This window comes from Equus asinus, chromosome 9, assembly GCF_041296235.1.
Source record: "Equus asinus isolate D_3611 breed Donkey chromosome 9, EquAss-T2T_v2, whole genome shotgun sequence".
Classification (NCBI taxonomy): domain Eukaryota; kingdom Metazoa; phylum Chordata; class Mammalia; order Perissodactyla; family Equidae; genus Equus; species Equus asinus.
This window is the reverse complement of record NC_091798.1, coordinates 40,662,651-40,681,935: the sequence shown is the minus strand read 5'-3', so window position 1 is coordinate 40,681,935 and position 19,285 is coordinate 40,662,651. Positions and strand designations below refer to the sequence as shown.

Here is a 19,285-nt window from a genome sequence, read left to right as displayed (position 1 = left end):
GCTTGCCAAGCAGTGCCATGTCCACATCCGGGGTCCGAACTGGCGAACCCTGGGCCCCCGAAGCACAATGTGTGAACTTAACCGCTGCGCCACCAGGCTGGCCCCAACGCAATTATTTTTTTCTACTTCTATAAGTCCTATTTGGATCTTTTTCAAATCTTATTGGACGCTGTCATTTTTGATAGTCTATATTCTTTGCTCATACTTTTGATAAAATCTTTTATTTCTTGAAAGACAATAAAAGAATTATGTTATATTCTGCACCCTCAGAATTTTACTATCTGTAGTTTTGCAAGTCTGATTGTTTCTGCTGTCTTTCACTCGTGATACCTTATTTTCGTATGTGTACTTTGTGTTATTTTGATTGTGAGCTCATTATCACTGGAATTTCTTTCTTTGTGGAGATGGTTTCAAGCCTGGATTTAAGATGTGTTTCTCTAAAGAGGATTCATATATGTTTCTACCAGTAACCTGGAAATTCTGCCAATTTGGAACTACATTAAAATAAAAACCAACTTTTTCTTACAGAAATTTTCATCTATAGTCTAAAGTAGAGAGAACAGTACAATAATCCTCCACAGATCCATCATTCACTTTTAAAAATTATAAAGTCGTGGTCAGTCCTCTTTCATCTTATACCTGCTCCCTACTCACTTACCCATTTCCTCCAGATAAGTACAAAGCAAAACTCAGACATCCCGTCACTTTACCCATAACTTATTCAGTATGTTTCTCTAAAAGGACTCTCTTTCTAAAAAAATAAGCACGATACCATTTCATACTAAAAACTTTTTACGATAATTCCTTAATATTATCAAACACCAAGTAATTGTTTAAATGGCCTAAATTATCTCATAATTTTATTTTTAACAGATTGCTGATTTGGTCAGGATCTAAATATAGTATAATCAGTTGATAGTTATCTTAAGTATCTTTGAATTTATATGTTTCATTTCCTCTATTTTTTTCTTGCAATTTATTTGGTGAAAAATCCAGTAGTTCTACAGTTTCCAACAGTCTAGACTTTGCTGATTACATGTCCATTATATAGTTTAACACATCCCCTGTCCCCAGTATTTCCTTTAAATTGGAAGTTGGATCTTGATCAGACTCAGATTTCATTTTCTATCAAGACAACTTCATGAGTGGTGGTGTGTACTTCATTAGGAGGCAGACAGGAAACAGACTCAATTTGTGGGCAGGAGGTTTACTGAGGAGTACTCTTGGGAAAACTACCTGTGAGGAATGAGGCAAGCAGGATTAGGCAATAGGAGAAGTTAAACTGTAATACAGTTGCAACAGAGGTTTCAACTGATCCCACAAGGAGCTCTGGAGCTAGGATGGTCTTTCAGAGTTGTCTCCTTTAAGATAAGAGTGGAAGCCCTTTGAACCTCTGCACTGTGTCATTGGAAGCAGGCTGTCCCCCAGGTAAGGACCATAACCTTGGGCAAGGCAGCTTCTTTCTGGATTAATTCTTGCAGGAACTGAATCATGAGCCTTGAGTAGCTAATACTCCTAGACCTGGAGAAATAAATGCCTTAGCCCTGAAGAGATGCCTGGATGTGCACCACATCATCCACTACAAGGCACATAAAGTTTGACTGCCTTTCTTTCTGTGATGTCAGCAGCCACTGATGATCATTGCCAAGATCTATTAATTCACTAAAGTTTACAAAATGGTGATATTCTAATTGCATTGCTCTTCCTTTTTCAGCTGGAATTTCTCTATAAACTTTCCCTCAACAACTATTTGAGTACACTAAGGTTCAGTTCATATTGGAAAGGCAGGATAAATGCTGTATTGCTTCTATTTATTTGCTACTTTTGATTATGAATTGGTTCCATACCTAGTACCCATCAAAGACGACCAATGAAGTAAGTTTAATTTGTTCTTTTAAGTATCATGACGAACTTGGGGATTTCAACATATTTGATTTGTTTCAATTCACTGCAGTTATTATCCTTCTTGAAACTCAGTGTCCCATCTATGGCCAATGGAAATCTTTTCAGGTTGAATCCTAAGTCCTTTACAAAAGATCCTAACAGTCTTTGACAGCTTCCTTGCTTTCTATTATGACAAGATATCTGGATCATTTTACACATATCTTACTCCAGACTTGAAATCAGCCATTTCGCCAAGAAATTACAGTTCCTTTTAGTGGAAAATGCTATTTTAGAGGGAAATGGTAGTTAGAAAATAAAACGTGGGAGTCAGAGTTGATCACTGTCATCGGGGTTATCTTTTTTTCTAGATCCTTTCAGTGTATAGAGCTAAAAAATACATTTTTTAAAAGAAAAAATTCACCATTAGTATATACTTTGAATTCAAAATCACGACTAAAGGGGATTTTATCCAATCTCCAACTTTACATCTGTATGTCCCTTCTGCCATGCTGAAAATCCAGGTTCTCAGAGAAATCAGCATAATTGTTCACCTGCTTACAGCAGTCTCAGAAAAACACCAAGACTTCCAACAACAATAAGATTTCTGAAAAGTTTTGCGGGGTTTTTTCTTTAAGAGATATCTAAATAGGGATGTATAGTCAAATTACTGGGTTGTAAAGTCACATGAAACAGTTCCTCCCTGTGTGATTATGTCACTAATTCTATAGACAGATTTAACTGTTTCATTTTGCTCTCGATTTTACATTTTAATTGACTTTTTGAATTATATAAAATATTGGCATGACTGTGAAGTCCCTCTCCCTATGGTAATCTTTATCTTTCATTTTTAAAAATATAAGCACATATACACGCTTAATAGCAGTTATTCATACTTTTCTCTACCTTTTTTTTCATTTAACAATATATCCTGGGATATATTACAATAGAAATATTTTATATTATACAGAAATATTCTTCAATCTTTTCTACAACTGTATAGTATTCAATGGAATAAATCATACAACTCATTCAATCTGTTCCCTATTTTTCCCTACAGAAAAGGATTCCTGTCTTATGCTATTACAAACAGTGCTATAATGAATAACCTTGAGTATACATACGTCTTTTCATATTTTTATCCATGTATTTTAAAAGATTTTTTTTCCCCCAAAGGCTCCCAGTACACAGTTGTATATTCTTCATTGTGGGTCCTTCTAGTTGTGGCATGTGGGATGCCGCCTCAGCGTGGTTTGATGAGCAGTGCCATGTCTGCACCCAGGATTCGAACCAACAAAACACTGGGCCGCCTGCAGCGGAGCATGTGAACTTAACCACTCGGCCACGGGGCCGGCCCCTTATCAATGTATTTTAGAGGTAGAATTCTGGAAGTAGAAATAATATTTCAAAGGGTAAATACATGTGCAATTTTGCTAGATATTGCCAAATTTCATTCTGTAAGTGTTGTACCATTTCATAGTTCCACTAGCAATATATGAGAGCCTATTTCCCCACAGCTTCACAAATAGAATATGCTATCAAGTTTTGGATTTCTGTCAATCTGATAGGAGAAAAACTCAGTACAGTTTTTTTTTTAATAGACTTGATTTTCTAGAGCAGTTTTAGGTTCATAGAAAATTTGAGCAGAAAAGACAGTTTCCACATGCTCCCTGCACATAGGCATAGCCACCTCCACTATCAACATGGCACCAAAGCAATACATTTGTTATAACTGATGAACCTACATTGGCATGTCATCATCGCCCAAAGTCCACCTTAGGGTTCACTCTTGGTATGGTACTTTCAATGGGTTTGGACAAATGTATAATGATATAGAGCTATCATCACAGTATCATACAGTAGTTTCACTCCCCTATCTCAGTATAGTCTTAATCGATCTTTATCTTCTTATGAGTGAGACTGAGCATTTTTCATATGATTAAGCCATTTATATTTTCTTTATCCTGCGAACTGTGTGTGTCTAGCCCATTTTTCTACAAGGTTATTATTGTATTTATTCTCTATTTTTAGGTACTTATTATATACATTAGGAATAGTAATGCTACATCTGTGATATAAGTTGCAAACATTTTTTCCAGTTTATTACTTAAGACCATTTTAGACTAAATTCTCAGGTTGCAGATTTTTAAGCCACAAAAAGAATATGACTTCCAGGCCAAATATACTCTAGGGCTGGCTTGAGTGAAGAATTTTCTGGAGAATTTTTCTCCCTTCCAATCAAAAAAAAATTGCCTTAACATCTTCTTTTGAGTGGAAGATCATTTTTCTAGTTCTCCCTTTCATGGCTGTAGGCTTTGTCTCCTGTCCCCCAACTTACAAAGTCTTTTGAAACCTACAGCTCTTGGCCACCAGGGAACGGCAAATGTCCCCAAAACAGCTATAAGTTTCAGTGTTCCACATCTCTTAGGATTTGTACTTTCCACTGTATTTCTCTTTAGGACTTCTCGCACTTTCTTGCACGGCCACCACATAAGAAAAATGATATTATTAATTTCTCCTTTAGTCATGCAAAGCAGTGGCCCTACAGTTTGTCAGCTGAATTGAGCATTTAAGGAAATGTTTAAATATTTAATCCAGTATCTTCATGTATACTGAACCAAGAATGCTTCTTGGGAAATGTAAACCACCATTTGCTAAATACAGAAGTCTCCCAGTTCTGTTTTGTTACTTATTGTTTAAATTTTAATTACAAATGTAACATATTCATTGGAATAAAAATCAAACAAAATAGAAGAGAAAATAAAACGATCCTCTGCTCTTATTGGTTTCATTCTTCCCACTAGTTTTTGGTGATTTCAGCTTTTGTGTTACACCATTTAGTTTGCACCATGAAATGCTCTAAGCAGCTACATGAAACTTATCCTCTATAAGGTGCTGTGGGTACTACAGACTTGGGTACCAGAGTTTACTCTCAAGAAACTTTCAATTTTATTGGGGAAACAGAGGAAAGAACTGGCATACGCAGAGAATAAGATGTATCAAAGAGTCAACTTAAGAGTCCAGACAATAAATGCTAATAGAGTTAAAAGGAAAGTACTTTGTGGGCTGGAGTTATGCAGGGAAGAAATTAAGAAGGAGGTAGTCAACAATGAAAAAAATCTGAAGGCAGCCACACAGAGATGTGGAGGAGGCAGGGGTATATCACAGAGACAGATTAATTAAGCAAAGTAGTATGCTCCTCCCCAGAATGCAGTCTTGGTTTCTGCGGTACTTAGGCTTAGAGCTTATTTTCCATTTATCATTAATTGCCATTTGAAAAAAGAAATTAGACTTTGAATGCAGCTTTAAGACCTATGGCTATTCAATTGCCTGGGCCAATCTTGGTTAATATGCTAATCAATTTATCAAATACAAAATGGTTTGAGCACTCCCCTGTAACTGGAGGAGTGTGAAAAATTAGCTCCTGGAGTCAAGAACTCGGAACCAGTCCTAGGTGTCACATTTAAACTTTTATTCAAATGCTGGCATCTCTAATATCTGACCTCATTCCAATCTCTAACCTTCTTATTTTCTGGGCCTTCAGCCAGGGGGCTACATACTCATTTCCATGGCCTCAGATTTTAAAGGGTCAAGGAGTGGTATCTGAATCATCCACTATTACGTCAATAATAATAAAGACAGCACTCTCCACTCAGCCTCCATATGCTATCTGGAAAATATTTCATTTCCTAGGTATCTGTTTACTCTTTTGTTTCCTCATTTATTCATTTAATAATTATTTTCTAGCACTCAATGCTGGGTCCAGCGCTATATACTAGGGAGACAGCAAGATTAAGATAGAAAACAAGAGGCTGCCCCAAACTCAGCAGAAGGAGGGAAAAATTAAAATTAGAGTAGAAATAAATGAAATTGAAACAAAAAAGACTGTAAAAAGGATCAATGAAACAAGGAGCTGGTTCTTTGAGAAGATACAGAAAATTGACAAACTCTTAGCTAGACTCACCAAGAAAAAAAGAGAGAAGGCTCAAACAAATAAAATTAGAAATGAAAGAGGAGAAATTACAATGGATACCACAGAAATACAAAAGATTATAAGAGAATATTATGAAAAACTATATGCCAACAAACTGGACAATCTAGAAGAAATGGATAAATTCTTCAACTCTTACAACCTCCCAAGACTGAATCAAGAAGAAATAGAGAATATGAATAAACCAATCACAAGTAAAGAGGTTGAAACTGTTATCAAAAACCTCACCAAAAATAAAAGTCCAGGACCAGATGGCTTCTCAGGAGAATTCTAGCAAACATTCAAAGATTTATTACTCTTCTTCTCAAACTGTTCCAAAAAATTGAGGAAGACGGAAATATTCCTAACACATTCTATGAGGCCACCATCACTCTGATGCTAAAGCCAGATAAGGACAACACAAACAAGGAAAATTACAAGGCAATATCACTGATGAACATAGATGCAAAAATTCTGAACAAAATATTGGCAAATCAAATATAGCAATACATTAAAAAGATCATACACCACAATCAAGTGGGATTCATACCAAGGTCACAGGGATGATTCAACATCTGCAAATGAATCAATGTGATACACTACATTAACAAAATGAGGAATAAAAACCACATGATAATCTCCATAGATGTAGAGAAAGTATTTGACAAGATCCAACATCCATTCATGATAAAAAACACTCAATAAAATGGGTATAGAAGGAAAGTACCTCAACATGATAAAGGCCTTATATGACAAACCCAGCCAACATCATACTCACTGGGCAAAAACTGAAAGCCATCCCTCCGAGAAGAGGAACAAGACAAGGGTGTCCACTCTCACCACTCTTATTCAACATAGTACTAGAGGTTTGGCCAGAGCAATTAGGCAAGAAAAAGAAATAAAAGGAATCCAAACAGGCACAGAAGAAGTGAAACTCTTGCTGTTTGCAGACAACATGGTTTTATATATAGAAAACCCTAAAGAATCCATTGGAAAACTATTAGAAATAATCAACAACCATGGCAAAGTTGCAGGGTACAAAGTCAATTTACAAGAATCAGTAGCATTTCTATACTCAAATAACGAACTAACAGACAAGAACTCAAGAACACAATCCCATTTACAGTCACAACAAAAAGAATAAAATATCTAGGAATAAATTTAACCGAGGAGGTGAAAGACCTATACAAAGAAAATTATAAAACATTACTGAAAGAAATCAATAATGACAACAAAATGGGAAGATATTCCATGCACATGGATTGGAAGAATAAACAGTTAAAACATCCATACTACCTAAGGCAATCTACAGATTCAATGCAATCCCAATTATAATCCCAATGACCTTCTTCACAGAAATAGAACAAAGAATCTTAAAATTCAAATGGGGCAACAAAGGACCCTGAATAGCCAAAGCAATCCTGAAAAACAAGAACAAAGTTAGAGGTATCGCAATCCCTGACTTCAAAATATATTACAAAGCTATAGTAATCAAAACAGCATGGTACTAGTGCAAGAACAGACACATAGATCAATGGAACAGAACTGAAAGCCAAGAAAGAAAACCACACACCAACGGACAGCTAATCTTTGACAAAGGAGCCAAGAACATGCAATAAAGGAAAGCCTCTTCAATAAATGGTGCTGGGAAAACTGGACAGCCACATGCAAAAGAATGAAAGTAGACCATCATCTTTCCCCATGCACAAAAATAGACTCAAAATGGACCAAACACTTGAAGGTAAGACCTTAAACCATGAAACTTCTGGAAGAAAATATAGGCAGTACACTCTTTAACATCATACTTAAAAGGATCTTTTCAAATACTATGTCTACTCAGACAAGGGAAACAAAAGAAAAAATAAACAAATGGGACTTCCTCAGACTAAAGAGTTTCTGGAAGGCAAAAGAAATCAAGATCAAAATGAAAAAACAACCCACCAATTGGGAGAAAATATTTGCAAATCATATATCCAATAAGGGGTTAATCTCCATAACATATAAAGAACTCACACAAGTGAACTACAAAAAAAACAAACAATCCAATCAAAAAGTGGGCAGAAGATATGAACAGACATTTTTCCAAAGAAGATATACAGATGGCCAATAGGCACACGAAAAGATGCTCAACATCACTAATCATCAGGGAAATGCAAATCAAAACTAGACTTAGATATCATCTTATACCCGTTAGAACGGCTATAATCACCAAGACAAAAAAATAACAAATGTTGGAGATGTTGTGGAGAAAAGGGAACCCTCATCCACTGCTGGTGAGAATGCAAACTGGTGCAGCCACTAGGGAAACCAGTATGGAGATTTCTCAAAAAATTAAAAAAATATCATATGACCCAGCTATCTCACTACTGGGTATTCACCCAAAGAACTTGAAATCAATAATTCAAAAAGACTTATGCACCCCTATGTTCACTGCAACATTATTCACAATAGCCAAGATGTGTAAGCAATCCAAGTGGCCATCGACAGATGATTGCATAAAGATGTGGTATATATATACAATGGAATACTACTCAGCCATAAAAGAAGACAAAATTGTCCCATTCACAACCACATGGATAAACCTTGAGGGCATCATGTTAAGCAAAATAAGCCAGAGAGGGAAAGACAAACACCATATGATTTCACTCTTATATGGAATATAAACAAACTTATGGACAAAGAGAACAAATTAGTGGTTACTGGGGGCAGGGGAGGTGGAAGGTGGCCATAAGGGGTGAAGGGGCATACTTAAATGCTATATGACAAATAATAATGTACAACTGAAATCTCACTATGTTATAAGCTATTATGACCACAATAAAAAACAAAACAAAACAAAACAAGGGCCTCCCCCATGGACTAGTGGTTAAGTTCAGAGTGTTATGCTTTGGCAGCCCAGGTTCAGTTCCCGGGCAGGGCCCTACACCACTCATCCGCGGCCATGCTGTAGCGGCAACCCACATACCAAATAGAGGAAGACTGGTATAGATGTTAGCTCATGGCAAATCTTCCTCAAGCAAAAAGAGGAAAAGTAGCACAGATGTTAGCTCGGGGCTAATCTTCCTCAGGAAAAAAAGAAAAGAAAAGAAAATGAATCCAATCCTCCTCATAGTGTCTAATAGGGGTTATCAAAAGTAAACAAGTAATCAAACAAATATATAATTGCAAATTGAGATGAATGCTATGAAGCAGCCAAGGGAATTTAAAAGACCCCAGAGATATTTTAGAAATTTTATTAATATGAGTATGTTTAGTTGCAAGTAAAAGAATAACGACTAACATTGGTTTTTAAAAAACAAAGACATTTAATCATCTCTCACAACAAAAGTCTGGAAGTAGATGATTTCAAAATCAGTACAGTAGCTAAACTATATCATAAAGGACCTAGCCTCCTTCTGCCTTTCTCCTGTTTTATGCTCCTCAGCATGTTGGCTTTTGTCCTTGTGCTTCTCACCTCACTGGTCTAAGCCAGCTGCTGTAGCTCCAAGACAACGGCAATCAAGGCAGGAAGAGGTAGGCAGGGTCTCCTTGCTATCTTTCTTTTTATAAGAGAGCAAAATCCTCCCAGAAGCCTTCCCAGCAAACATCTCTTTATGTCTCATTGGTCAGAACTGGGTCATATGCCCATCTCTAAATCAATCTACATCCAAGAATGGGATTACTAAGCTTGGTTTAGACTACTCATGTTTTATTTCCTAGCAGTTCTCACAATATCAATATTCCTTAAAATAGATTTAAAAAAGGGAAATAGTTGTTTAGTAGACAGTAACAGTGGAAATAAAAATCCATAGGATTCAGTCACCAACTAACTAACTAAATAGGGAGAAAGAAGACTCAAATATCACTCAAAAGTTTCAAGCTTGGGTAACTATGACAATCATACTGCCAAGAATAGATAAAAAGACAATGTGGGAAGAAAAATTTAGTTTGTGAGAGAGACAAAAATGAATTCCACTTTCTTCTTGAGACTGAGGTGCAATTAGACAGTCTGGTGGAAATGGAGGATGGGACCTGAGGAGAAAGGTTGGACTTCACAGACATTGGAGTCGTCCACAATGAGGCAGAATTTGAAACCATGGGAACAGACAGGATCACTGGCAGAGAAAATGAAGAGAGAAAAGGGAAAAGGTCAGAAAAATCTTGGTGAATAACTATAATTAGGAGATAGTAAGAAGATGATGTTGCCATTAAAGGAAAAAGAGAGGGAGTAATTAATTACAGGCATACAAGAAACAAGGGATAATCACAGGGCAGCAGAGAAGTAAAGTTTCCAAAGGAAAGTAGTGGTCAACATTGTTAACTGCTAAAGAAATGTCAATGATTCCAAAATACTCTTGAAAAATTTCAGTGATAGTAGGAACATAATGCTCACATGCACTTATCTGGATCCCTTTGTGTATACTCTTTAAGAAGTGTGGAAGAGAAGGAAAATATAGGTTGGCAGGTTGGAGGTGATGGATAAGTTAGTGCTGGGACAGGAGTCAGTGGATAGGTAGTTGAGAACATTTGTGAACTAAGAGGAAGGAACCTAGAGAGAGAGAAGAGAATGAGGAGCACTGATGGTGAAGGGGAAAACAGGAAGAAGTGCAGAGGCTGGAGGTCACAATAAGGATAAAAACCGTGTTCAACAGGAGAGATGAAAATGGGAAGAGATAATGAAGATGGTCAGAGAACATGAGATGTTGGAAGAAATGAGTTTCAAGACATCTAGTGGACAACAGAAGTAAAGATAAAGATACATGGAGTTGAGAACATTGATCCCCAGCAAGCTCACAAAAGCCATTAGGAAAGACAGAGGAGAGAAGATGCAGATGATCACTGAAATTCACTGAGGATGGCAGCAAAGAAGTCTGGAAATCAGAGACCAACAGATGGAGATGGGACACAGTGATACGGCACTGGCCAAATGGTTAAAAATGAACTGGTAAAACTTTAGCAGGAAGAGTACAACTGAGGAAACTAGAGAGCCAATAAAGCATGGGATGAGGGGATGTAGGGTTGGGATTAAGGGAGATATTCATTTTATAAAGAGATATATGTAAGCTAAAATCTGCTAAGGAAGTACCAAGGAAGAGGCAAGGAGAGAGAGGATAGGACAGAATCCTGTTCCAGGGATCCACCACAACAGAACACAATCACACTGCGACAGATGACACATGTACATCCCTTTTTCATACTGGGCACATGTCCATGATACCCCACAAACTGTGGACAGTTCAAACAAAAGTGCAGCATACAAGGAGCACTTACAAGCCCATGTAACTGCACAGTAATTCATACATTTGCAGATCAGAATGTGAGTTATTAAAGATGGATATAGGACACCAAAAGTGACTGAGGTGGGGGCATGAGAACAGGAAAAGCCAGTGTTCCCTAAGGTAAGCACACCAGTTTCTTGATAATTTAGTTCCTGACAGTTAAAAGTTAAAGGAAACATATAGGGAGATAAGAGGAAAACAAAAGGAAACAGCCAGTTTGCTGCTAAGTAAAACCAAACCAGATTATAGAAGGCCACATGGCCTCTGAAATTCACAAGGCCTTTCTGAGACTTCCTTTACACAGAAACACAAATGGCTTGTCTGAGATTCCAGAGACTCCTGGTCGGTCAGACTAAAGACAGGTTATAGAAAGCCCATTGAAAACAACTGACTTGAAGAAGAAGAAAGGAGGTTAAAAAAAAAAAAAAGAGGGGCTGGCCCTGTGGCTGAGTGGTTAAGTTCGTGCGCTCCACTGCAGGCGGCCCAGTGTTTCGTTGGTTCGAATCCTGGGCGCGGACATGGCACTGCTCATCAAACCACGCTGAGGCAGCGTCCCACATGCCACAACTAGAAGGACCCACAGCGAAGAATATACAACTATGTACTGGGGGGCTTTGGGGAGAAAAAGGAAAAATAAAATCTTTAAAAAAAAATAAAAAAAAAAAAAGAAAGAAAGAAACCATGAAAAGATGAAGTTATCAAAAGCATCAGTCTCCTATCTCCGCATATCTTATCCAAGAGCTTAACCTGCCTTACCCATGGGCAACAAACAGCAGAAAATAAGTGTGTGTGACCCATAAATAAGTGTGAATAATATTTAAATAAGGGAACAAACTATTTCAGTGGTCATGTAACATTCAGTGGCCACATCAATTACATTTATGTCAACTCTTTCTTCTTGATCTTGGAATAATTGCTTTACATTTAACACCAGGCAAGAGATCTCTTCATCCATAGAAATGGGTGTGGATGCCTTACTCAGCAATTAACCCAGGGAAATAAACACCTTCATGAAGCAGCAAGATTAGCACCAAGAAATATAGGTGGTAAAATATAAGCATCTTAGAAGAGAAAATGAGGACAATAAAGGGTTGCACTGTAAAAAAAAAAAGAGTAAGAGTGAAAACTCAGTAAAAAGGACACATGATGAATATGATGATGTTATATCCCTATCATGGATAGGTGCTTTATAAGCACTTTCACAGGACCTATTGTATATTATGTTATTTCACATTCACTTAATCTTATGAAATTCAGAGGACATCTATTATTGTTTCTAGTTAACAAATGAAAAAGGTGAGGCTTAGAAAGGTGAAACCACTTGTCCATGGGCAAACAGCCAGTAAATGATAGAGATTGGACTTGAACCTAGATTTTCTGATTCCAGGTACAGTGGCCTGCCTAGTCCTCTAAAATACCCAAATATCTGGACTGACTGAGCAATTTCTTGCCTATCAGCAGAAAACTAGAAGGAATGACTTCTAAATAATACCCCCAAATCCTGGGACTCCATGATTCCATTGTGTTCACTATCCCACAAATGCCCTCTTGACAAAGAGCAAGCTCATCCAATCACTGTGTGTGTGTGTGTGTGTGTGTGTGTGTGTGTGTGTGTGTGTGTGCGCACGCACGTGTGTTTGTATACCTGTACGCCAGGGGCAGGTAGGGAGCTTCAGAACCAATACTTAGGGCATCAAGAGTAAAGAATGAATATCAGACTAGAGCACTGAAACCTGCCTCTCTGCATAGAACTATTCTTACCTTCTATCAAATTCCTCTTTGAATAAAATATTGACAATTTCATGATGTTCAGGAGCCTGCTGCTGACTTCCAAAAGCTCTGGCGCCATACCACGCTGTGACTGTAACTGCCCTCCAGTGAGCCATCAAAAGCCCGGCTAGAACATTTTGAATACAGCAGTTTGCTTCCCATCAAAACACTAAATTGCAATATTTTATATTTATCTCTATTTAAATTTTAGTGATGCTGCATAAATGTTAACATGGCCTAATGCTAATACAATCATAGAAAAGTCTTAATAACATCACATATTGGCACAGCCCCTGGGTGAGTTATGGCCTCCTAAGCAGGCCGAATGCATGCTTCTTGTCACTTAGTTAGTCCCCTTTAACTAACATGTGACATCAAGATGCTACACAGTTTCCCGCAAGAAATGCCTTTCCATAAGCAAGGGACATCTAGGATCATTTGTTCATATTGAAAGTGGAAAGAAAGTGCTTGGGATTGCAGAAAAGATTTCCAAAAACGGTTTGGGGAGAGAGGTTAATAATGTTTGATTTAGTTCTTTTATGGCTTGAAAAACAAAAAGTGAGCCTCAGTAAGTTTTCAAGCCCCTAAAGCCTTATTAGGATAAGACCTTGAACTTCTTCAGGGCTGAAATCATAGCTACCAATGACAAACTCACAGATTCTCCACCTTTCCAGTGGATGCATAGGCAGAGATTTCCCTGGGCTTCCAGGGAGAGGCTCTGGTAGGTGAGACCAGCGGAGGTAGAGTGCCTTGGAGGCCACAGCCTTGACTGTCAACAACACAACCACATGACAACCAGGGCTTAAAGATCAAGGCAGGTTAATGATAAAGGAAACAAAGGCCTGCAGTGCTCTCAGCCTCTCCTCATGGAACAATTATGGCCTTCCCAGCTTAGCCCCTCAATTTGCTAAGAAAAGATACTGAAGCCTTTCAGAAAGAGAGGGCATTAGACTGAAATTCTAATTAAATAAAGATAAGCACAGATGAAAGGCAAAGGGAATCTTTTCAAAACAAAACCTCCAACGGTAAAAATGTTCAGAATAGACTTTCTCCTACAACATCACAATCCCTGCATCCAAGCAAGACAACCCCTAATAGCCACCACCCATGCCCTTGCAGCAAGAATCAGGACATCGGTTCCTGTTTTAGAGGCACAAATGGTCCTAGGAGCAGATTTTCAAAAGCAGAAGGAACTACACCTCCATTGAACCAACTGCAGTTTGAAGACATCTGGACTTTCTTAGGATGAGTATAATGATGTAGTGCCTACATATCTTTCTGCATCAACTCTTTGGAGACGCTGTCTCCCCATTCCTCTTGCCTGATCAGTCTTCTAGCACAAGTCAGACTAACTGAAATTTAAATAACTCCCAATCCAGAAAGCATGATAACATGACTGCATGTTGATTGGTTCCAGGCAACTAATGGAAGACACATTCCCCTCAAAAGGCCCTCCTTGGTCAGGTTCATCATTTATTCATCAATAGATGTATCTTTACTGCCCAACGGATCAACTCTTGGAATTCGTTCACCTCCTTCTCAATTATCTATGGTTAGTCTAACTTTTTATTTGCTTTGAATAAAACAGAGAATATGACCTAAAATATGCTGTCAAATGTCCATACATATAAGATGGGAGGAACAAAGAATCACAGATAATGACAACACAAGTCAAAATTCTTATCTACCTGGAGTAAGGGCAGAATCAAATTCTTACTCTAGTTTCATTGGGATTACATTGAAATGTGGATAGGGATGTGCATGAACTCAAGTGTAACCTTCTACCAAGTCAATCAGGTCAAGAGCAAAGCTAGACTTTACCTGAAGGGCCCAAACGATTCTGGCCAATGGGTTGTCCATCCACGCTGCTTACCTGGAAAAGGCAGCCCCCAGCACAAATGCTGCATACTCCTTTACCAGGGGCTCTGTGCTGTTCAGCCCATTGATCACGACTTGAAGGCCACCGAAGGAAAACAGGTCCTGTGCATTATCCATCTGCAACAAAGGTACCGCTTAGTAAATATAGTACAGCCATCAAGGAAAGAAGAGTTCTTCTTATGGCTTTTCTTTTGGTGACTATTCAAAACCAAACTAAAACGTCAAGTAAAAAGCAACAGTGGCTTTTCTGACTAGCTAGGAAAGGATTTGTAAAAACTAAGTTTTTAAGTAATCTTAAATTGGAGAATTCCTAATTCATCTAACATGATTTATGAGTACCTGCATGGGAACCGGCAGAAATGGCACCTAGCTATTGCTTATGCCAAACATGTCCTGGAAAATTCTAATACCATAATGAGTCACAAAGCTTACTCCTAATGTACAAGCTGTTAACATAAAGATGTGGCGTCATCAGCATTACTAAATACTGCCATGCTTCCTGTTGATGTCCTGCCCCACTGGGGGCAGTGGAGGCAGCAGACATTTAAAGAAAAACCTTATTTTTAATTAGAAGTCAGGAATACAAAAGGAACCTGTTACGGGTTGGGGGGCTAGAAGAGTGCTAGGAGAGGAATAACAATAGTACCCTTCTCTTCCCTCTTCCTCGCTACATACAGAATAAGGTTGACTGAATCTTAGAACATTCATGATAAAATCTGCAGAGAAGTCTCTCTCAAACGGTTTAGTCTAGGCTTGTGCTATTGGCTAGTGGCTATTATTGGACAGTGCAGAACATTTCCATCATCACATAAAGTTCTATCAGACGGCACTGGTGTAGCCTATCATTTAAAGTCCATAGCTCCAAGTCCGGACTCTCTCTTTTATTCTATAGGGGATCTCATCCCCCAAGTTTCATTAGTATCCTGGAACAAGAAAACTCAACTTCCTCAGAAAGGTCACTGGATCCTGTTATCCCTAAGCAGTAGTTACAGTCTCCCTTGAAAATATCTTTGTTGCAACAAAGGCTGCCTCTTGCCTACCTGCTGATCCCCCTCTACAAATCATCAGGAAGCTAGAGCCCAACAACAAGGTGACTGCTACCCATCCTTTTTTCTCCAGACACCACCGAGCCCTTTCCTACCTGACTGTGTCCTTCCAAACTGGAAGAGGGCTCTAACAGAAAAACTGAGTTTGAAGAACTATATTTGACTCTACCTATGTTTTTGGGTTGGCCTAGCCTGTTTATGTCACTTAGAAGGTCATTCTTATACATTCTGATATAATCTCCTCAAGAGGAGAGGTTTTTGTCCATCTGTCTGTCTGTCTGTTGTCTGTCTGTCCACTGTTGTAGGTCCAGTGACTAGAATAGTGCTAAGCATATAATCAGACGCTCAATAAATAATCATCAAATCAGTGAATGAATTTGATCACATAAAAATGTTACTGAAATAAACACTGTAAGTAAAAAAGGCAATCTGGGTATCTGTGCCAACAAAATGGATGGGTCCCTGATACCACAGACCTGAAGGGATGGCCAATCCAGGGTCGTGAAATAAGAATGGAGTCTGTTCTGCCATCAGGGCCCCAAACCAGGGCTGGGGTTTTTCTGCCCTAATCTGTCCTTATGAAAAGGGATGATTATTAGGCTATAGCCCAGCTAACTAGGGAGACTCAGGGAGGGGTGCTTTGCTGACACAAGCACAAATAGTACTTCCTCACATACTCTGATTTTAAAATCTAAGAATTCACTACCTCTCCTTTGTCCCTCCTTCCTCTAGGTTTTCTGGATACAAAACCATGGCTCAGAGTCCTGTCATTCCATGCTTGGGACAGTTATTTACCAAAGCTGGTATGAGTTCCTAGCAGAGCAGCTGCCACTCTGACAGGCCCAGAGCAAAGCAGCCCAGAGTCACAGAGGTTCTGTTCTAGATTCACTTTATCTTTATTACTATAAAGATAATTCATGGTGCTATAAATGCTGACATTTACATAAGCACTTCAGCCTTTTCAAGATGTTTTCTCATTTATTATTTCACTGGAGATGAGGAAGAAAAGAGTCATTCTTCCCACTGCATACACAGAAGATCAAGCTCCAAAATCTGGGCCCTGCCCAGTGTCACACATGAGAAAGCATGAGCAGGGCCCTGGTCAGCAGCTTCCTATCTGGGTCTGTAGCCAGAACTTTTCTCAGGCTGCCTCTAGGATAGGGTGGGACATGTGGAGAAGAGCTCAAGGTAGAAGGCGGGAGTGCACAAGGAAGGGGGCAGCAGGGAACTGTGCCAACACTCAAGAAAAAAGAGAACCAGAGCACTGACAAGACAATGAGAGAACAAGAAACAGAGAAAGGGAGACGTGATGGTAAATAATTGAGGAGTCATATGAGAGAAGGCAAACACACTGCCCTAGGGTGGATGGGGCGGACAGAGGCCACTCCTCATAAATAACTCTCAAACTGTTTTCCACAAACACGGTTTTGCTTTTCACAAATCCTGTTTAATAATTCAAATATGGCTGTGAGAAATCCTTGGGCAGATCCAGTTTGGGTCCTTGAAGCCCATGGATCCTCAAAACTTCTAATCAGTGAGTCTAGAACACAAGTGGACTGGTGAAGTTTCTGGCAAAAAAAGTGCTATCTTCCTCAAAGGTAGCACCACATCACCCCAATTCCCCATCACAACTGGGACTCGAGGTCAAACTGCATCTTCTTTAATCTCCCTGTGAAATCACAACCGTGTGGAAGCCTGAGATACCAACCTAAACCAAGGACTTTATATTTTCAATCAAAGGGTAAAAAACCCACAAAATTTATGACTCTTCTGCCAACAGAGCAAGTTTGGCCTCCACCAGGGGACTGTTTCTTGGGCTGACCTCAGGCTGAGTTTGGTCATGTCCAAGAAACTCTTTACCAGGCCCAGCAAAAAGTCATGAAAGCAGAATGGGATGTCACCCTAAAGATGACACTGCCAGGCGACTAGCAGGCTTGACGAGAAAAAAAAATTTGTTGAGGCCCTGCTAGCCTCCTGTGTATTCACTCTCTCTAGTCATTTTGGCCTTTTATGCTGCAACTAAAGGAAGAGCCTATAGAAATCTGATACCTAAAGATCCATCCAAGCATGTTAAGATGAGAAAAAATAAAAGCTGTCAACATCAGAGGAACTGGCCAATAACCCCTAAGATCCTTAATCCTTTAAATATCTATAACGGAAAAGCTGTTGGAATTTTTGTTTTTCGCCTTGGAGAGAAAGACTGGAAAGAGGAAAGACAACCCAGGTCTGTTTTTTCTCTAAGAGGATCACAGACCTGCTATTTGAGGCCTGAGAAAGAGTTATGAGCAGAGAGAGAAGATGAAGAGGCCGCCCCATAATTCCTGCAGATACAGTACACATTCTCTCTCACCACCACAAAGGCTGGCAAAATCCTAAAGAAAGAATGTCTTTTAGCCTAGTTTACAGAGAACAAGGACGCTGTTGTACATGGGAGGACGTTGAAGATCTATGTCTTGATGAGGATCTCAAACAAGCCTTTGATTTTGATTACACAGCCTTCCTGGACCACCATCGTCCTAGTCTGGATTATTGCAATAACCTCCTATCTGGTTTCCCTGCTTCTACCCATGCCTCCCACCTCCAGTCGAATTCTCAACACAGCAGGCAGAGGGATCCTTTAAAAGTAAGTCAGATCATGCTGTTGTTCTGCTCAGCATCCTCCGATAATGTCCAATTTCATTTTTTTCCATGGCCTACAAGATGCTCCATGATCTTCCTTCAGTTATCTCTCTGAGCTTCATCTACTCTCTCTTCTCTGACCTCCAGCTACACTCACGTCCCTGTGGTTCCTCAAACACACTAGACATGCTCCCACCTTAGGGCTTTGGTACTTACTGTTTCTCCTGCCTGAGATGCTCACTCACAACACTGCCAATCCTTACCCTGCTCTACTTTTTATTTTCTACAGTATTTATCACCTTCAAATATATTGTTTATAATTTACTCAGTAGTTATGTTTATTGTCTATCTGCCTCTGCTATTTTGTTCACAGATGTATCTTAAGTACCCAGAACAGTGCCTGGGACTTAACAGGCATGCAATAAATTAATTTATTAATAAACAAATGGCTTCTCGTGGCTCTTTATCTTTAGATCCACCTATTCCTTTTTGAGCTTCATTCAAATAGCACCAGTATCCTGTGAGAGGCAGAGTGGCCAAAAGGTTAAGAGCAAAGAGTTTAGTACAGGAGGCAACACTCCAAATGAAAAAGAGGTTGGCTCTGGCCTCTAAGAATGTATTTTACAGGGGCTGGCCACATGGCACAGTGGTTAAGTTTGGGCACTCTGCTCTAGTGGCCTGGATTTGCGGGTTTGGATCCCAGGCACAGACCTACACCACTCATCAGTCATGCTGTGGCAGCGACCCACATATAAAGTGGAGGAAGACTGGCACAGATGTTAGCTTAGGGCTAGTCTTCCTCAAGCAAAAAAAGAGGAAGATTGGCAACAGATGTTAGCTCAGGGCTAATCTTCCTCAGCAAA

The 19,285-nt window shown here is 39.1% G+C and overlaps 1 protein-coding gene across 9 annotated transcripts in view; it reads right to left on the bottom strand.

Moving 5' to 3' along the window:
• The window catches only part of SIL1 (SIL1 nucleotide exchange factor), a 256,886-nt gene that overhangs the window by 53,008 nt on the left and 184,593 nt on the right, over nt 1-19,285 (bottom strand). For all 9 annotated transcript variants that reach the window (XM_044780572.2, XM_014853836.3, XM_070518153.1 and 6 more), the window contains one exon: nt 14,753-14,874. In XM_044780572.2, the coding sequence (XP_044636507.1) occupies nt 14,753-14,874 (122 nt within the window). The remainder of the gene's footprint in view (nt 1-14,752; nt 14,875-19,285) is intronic.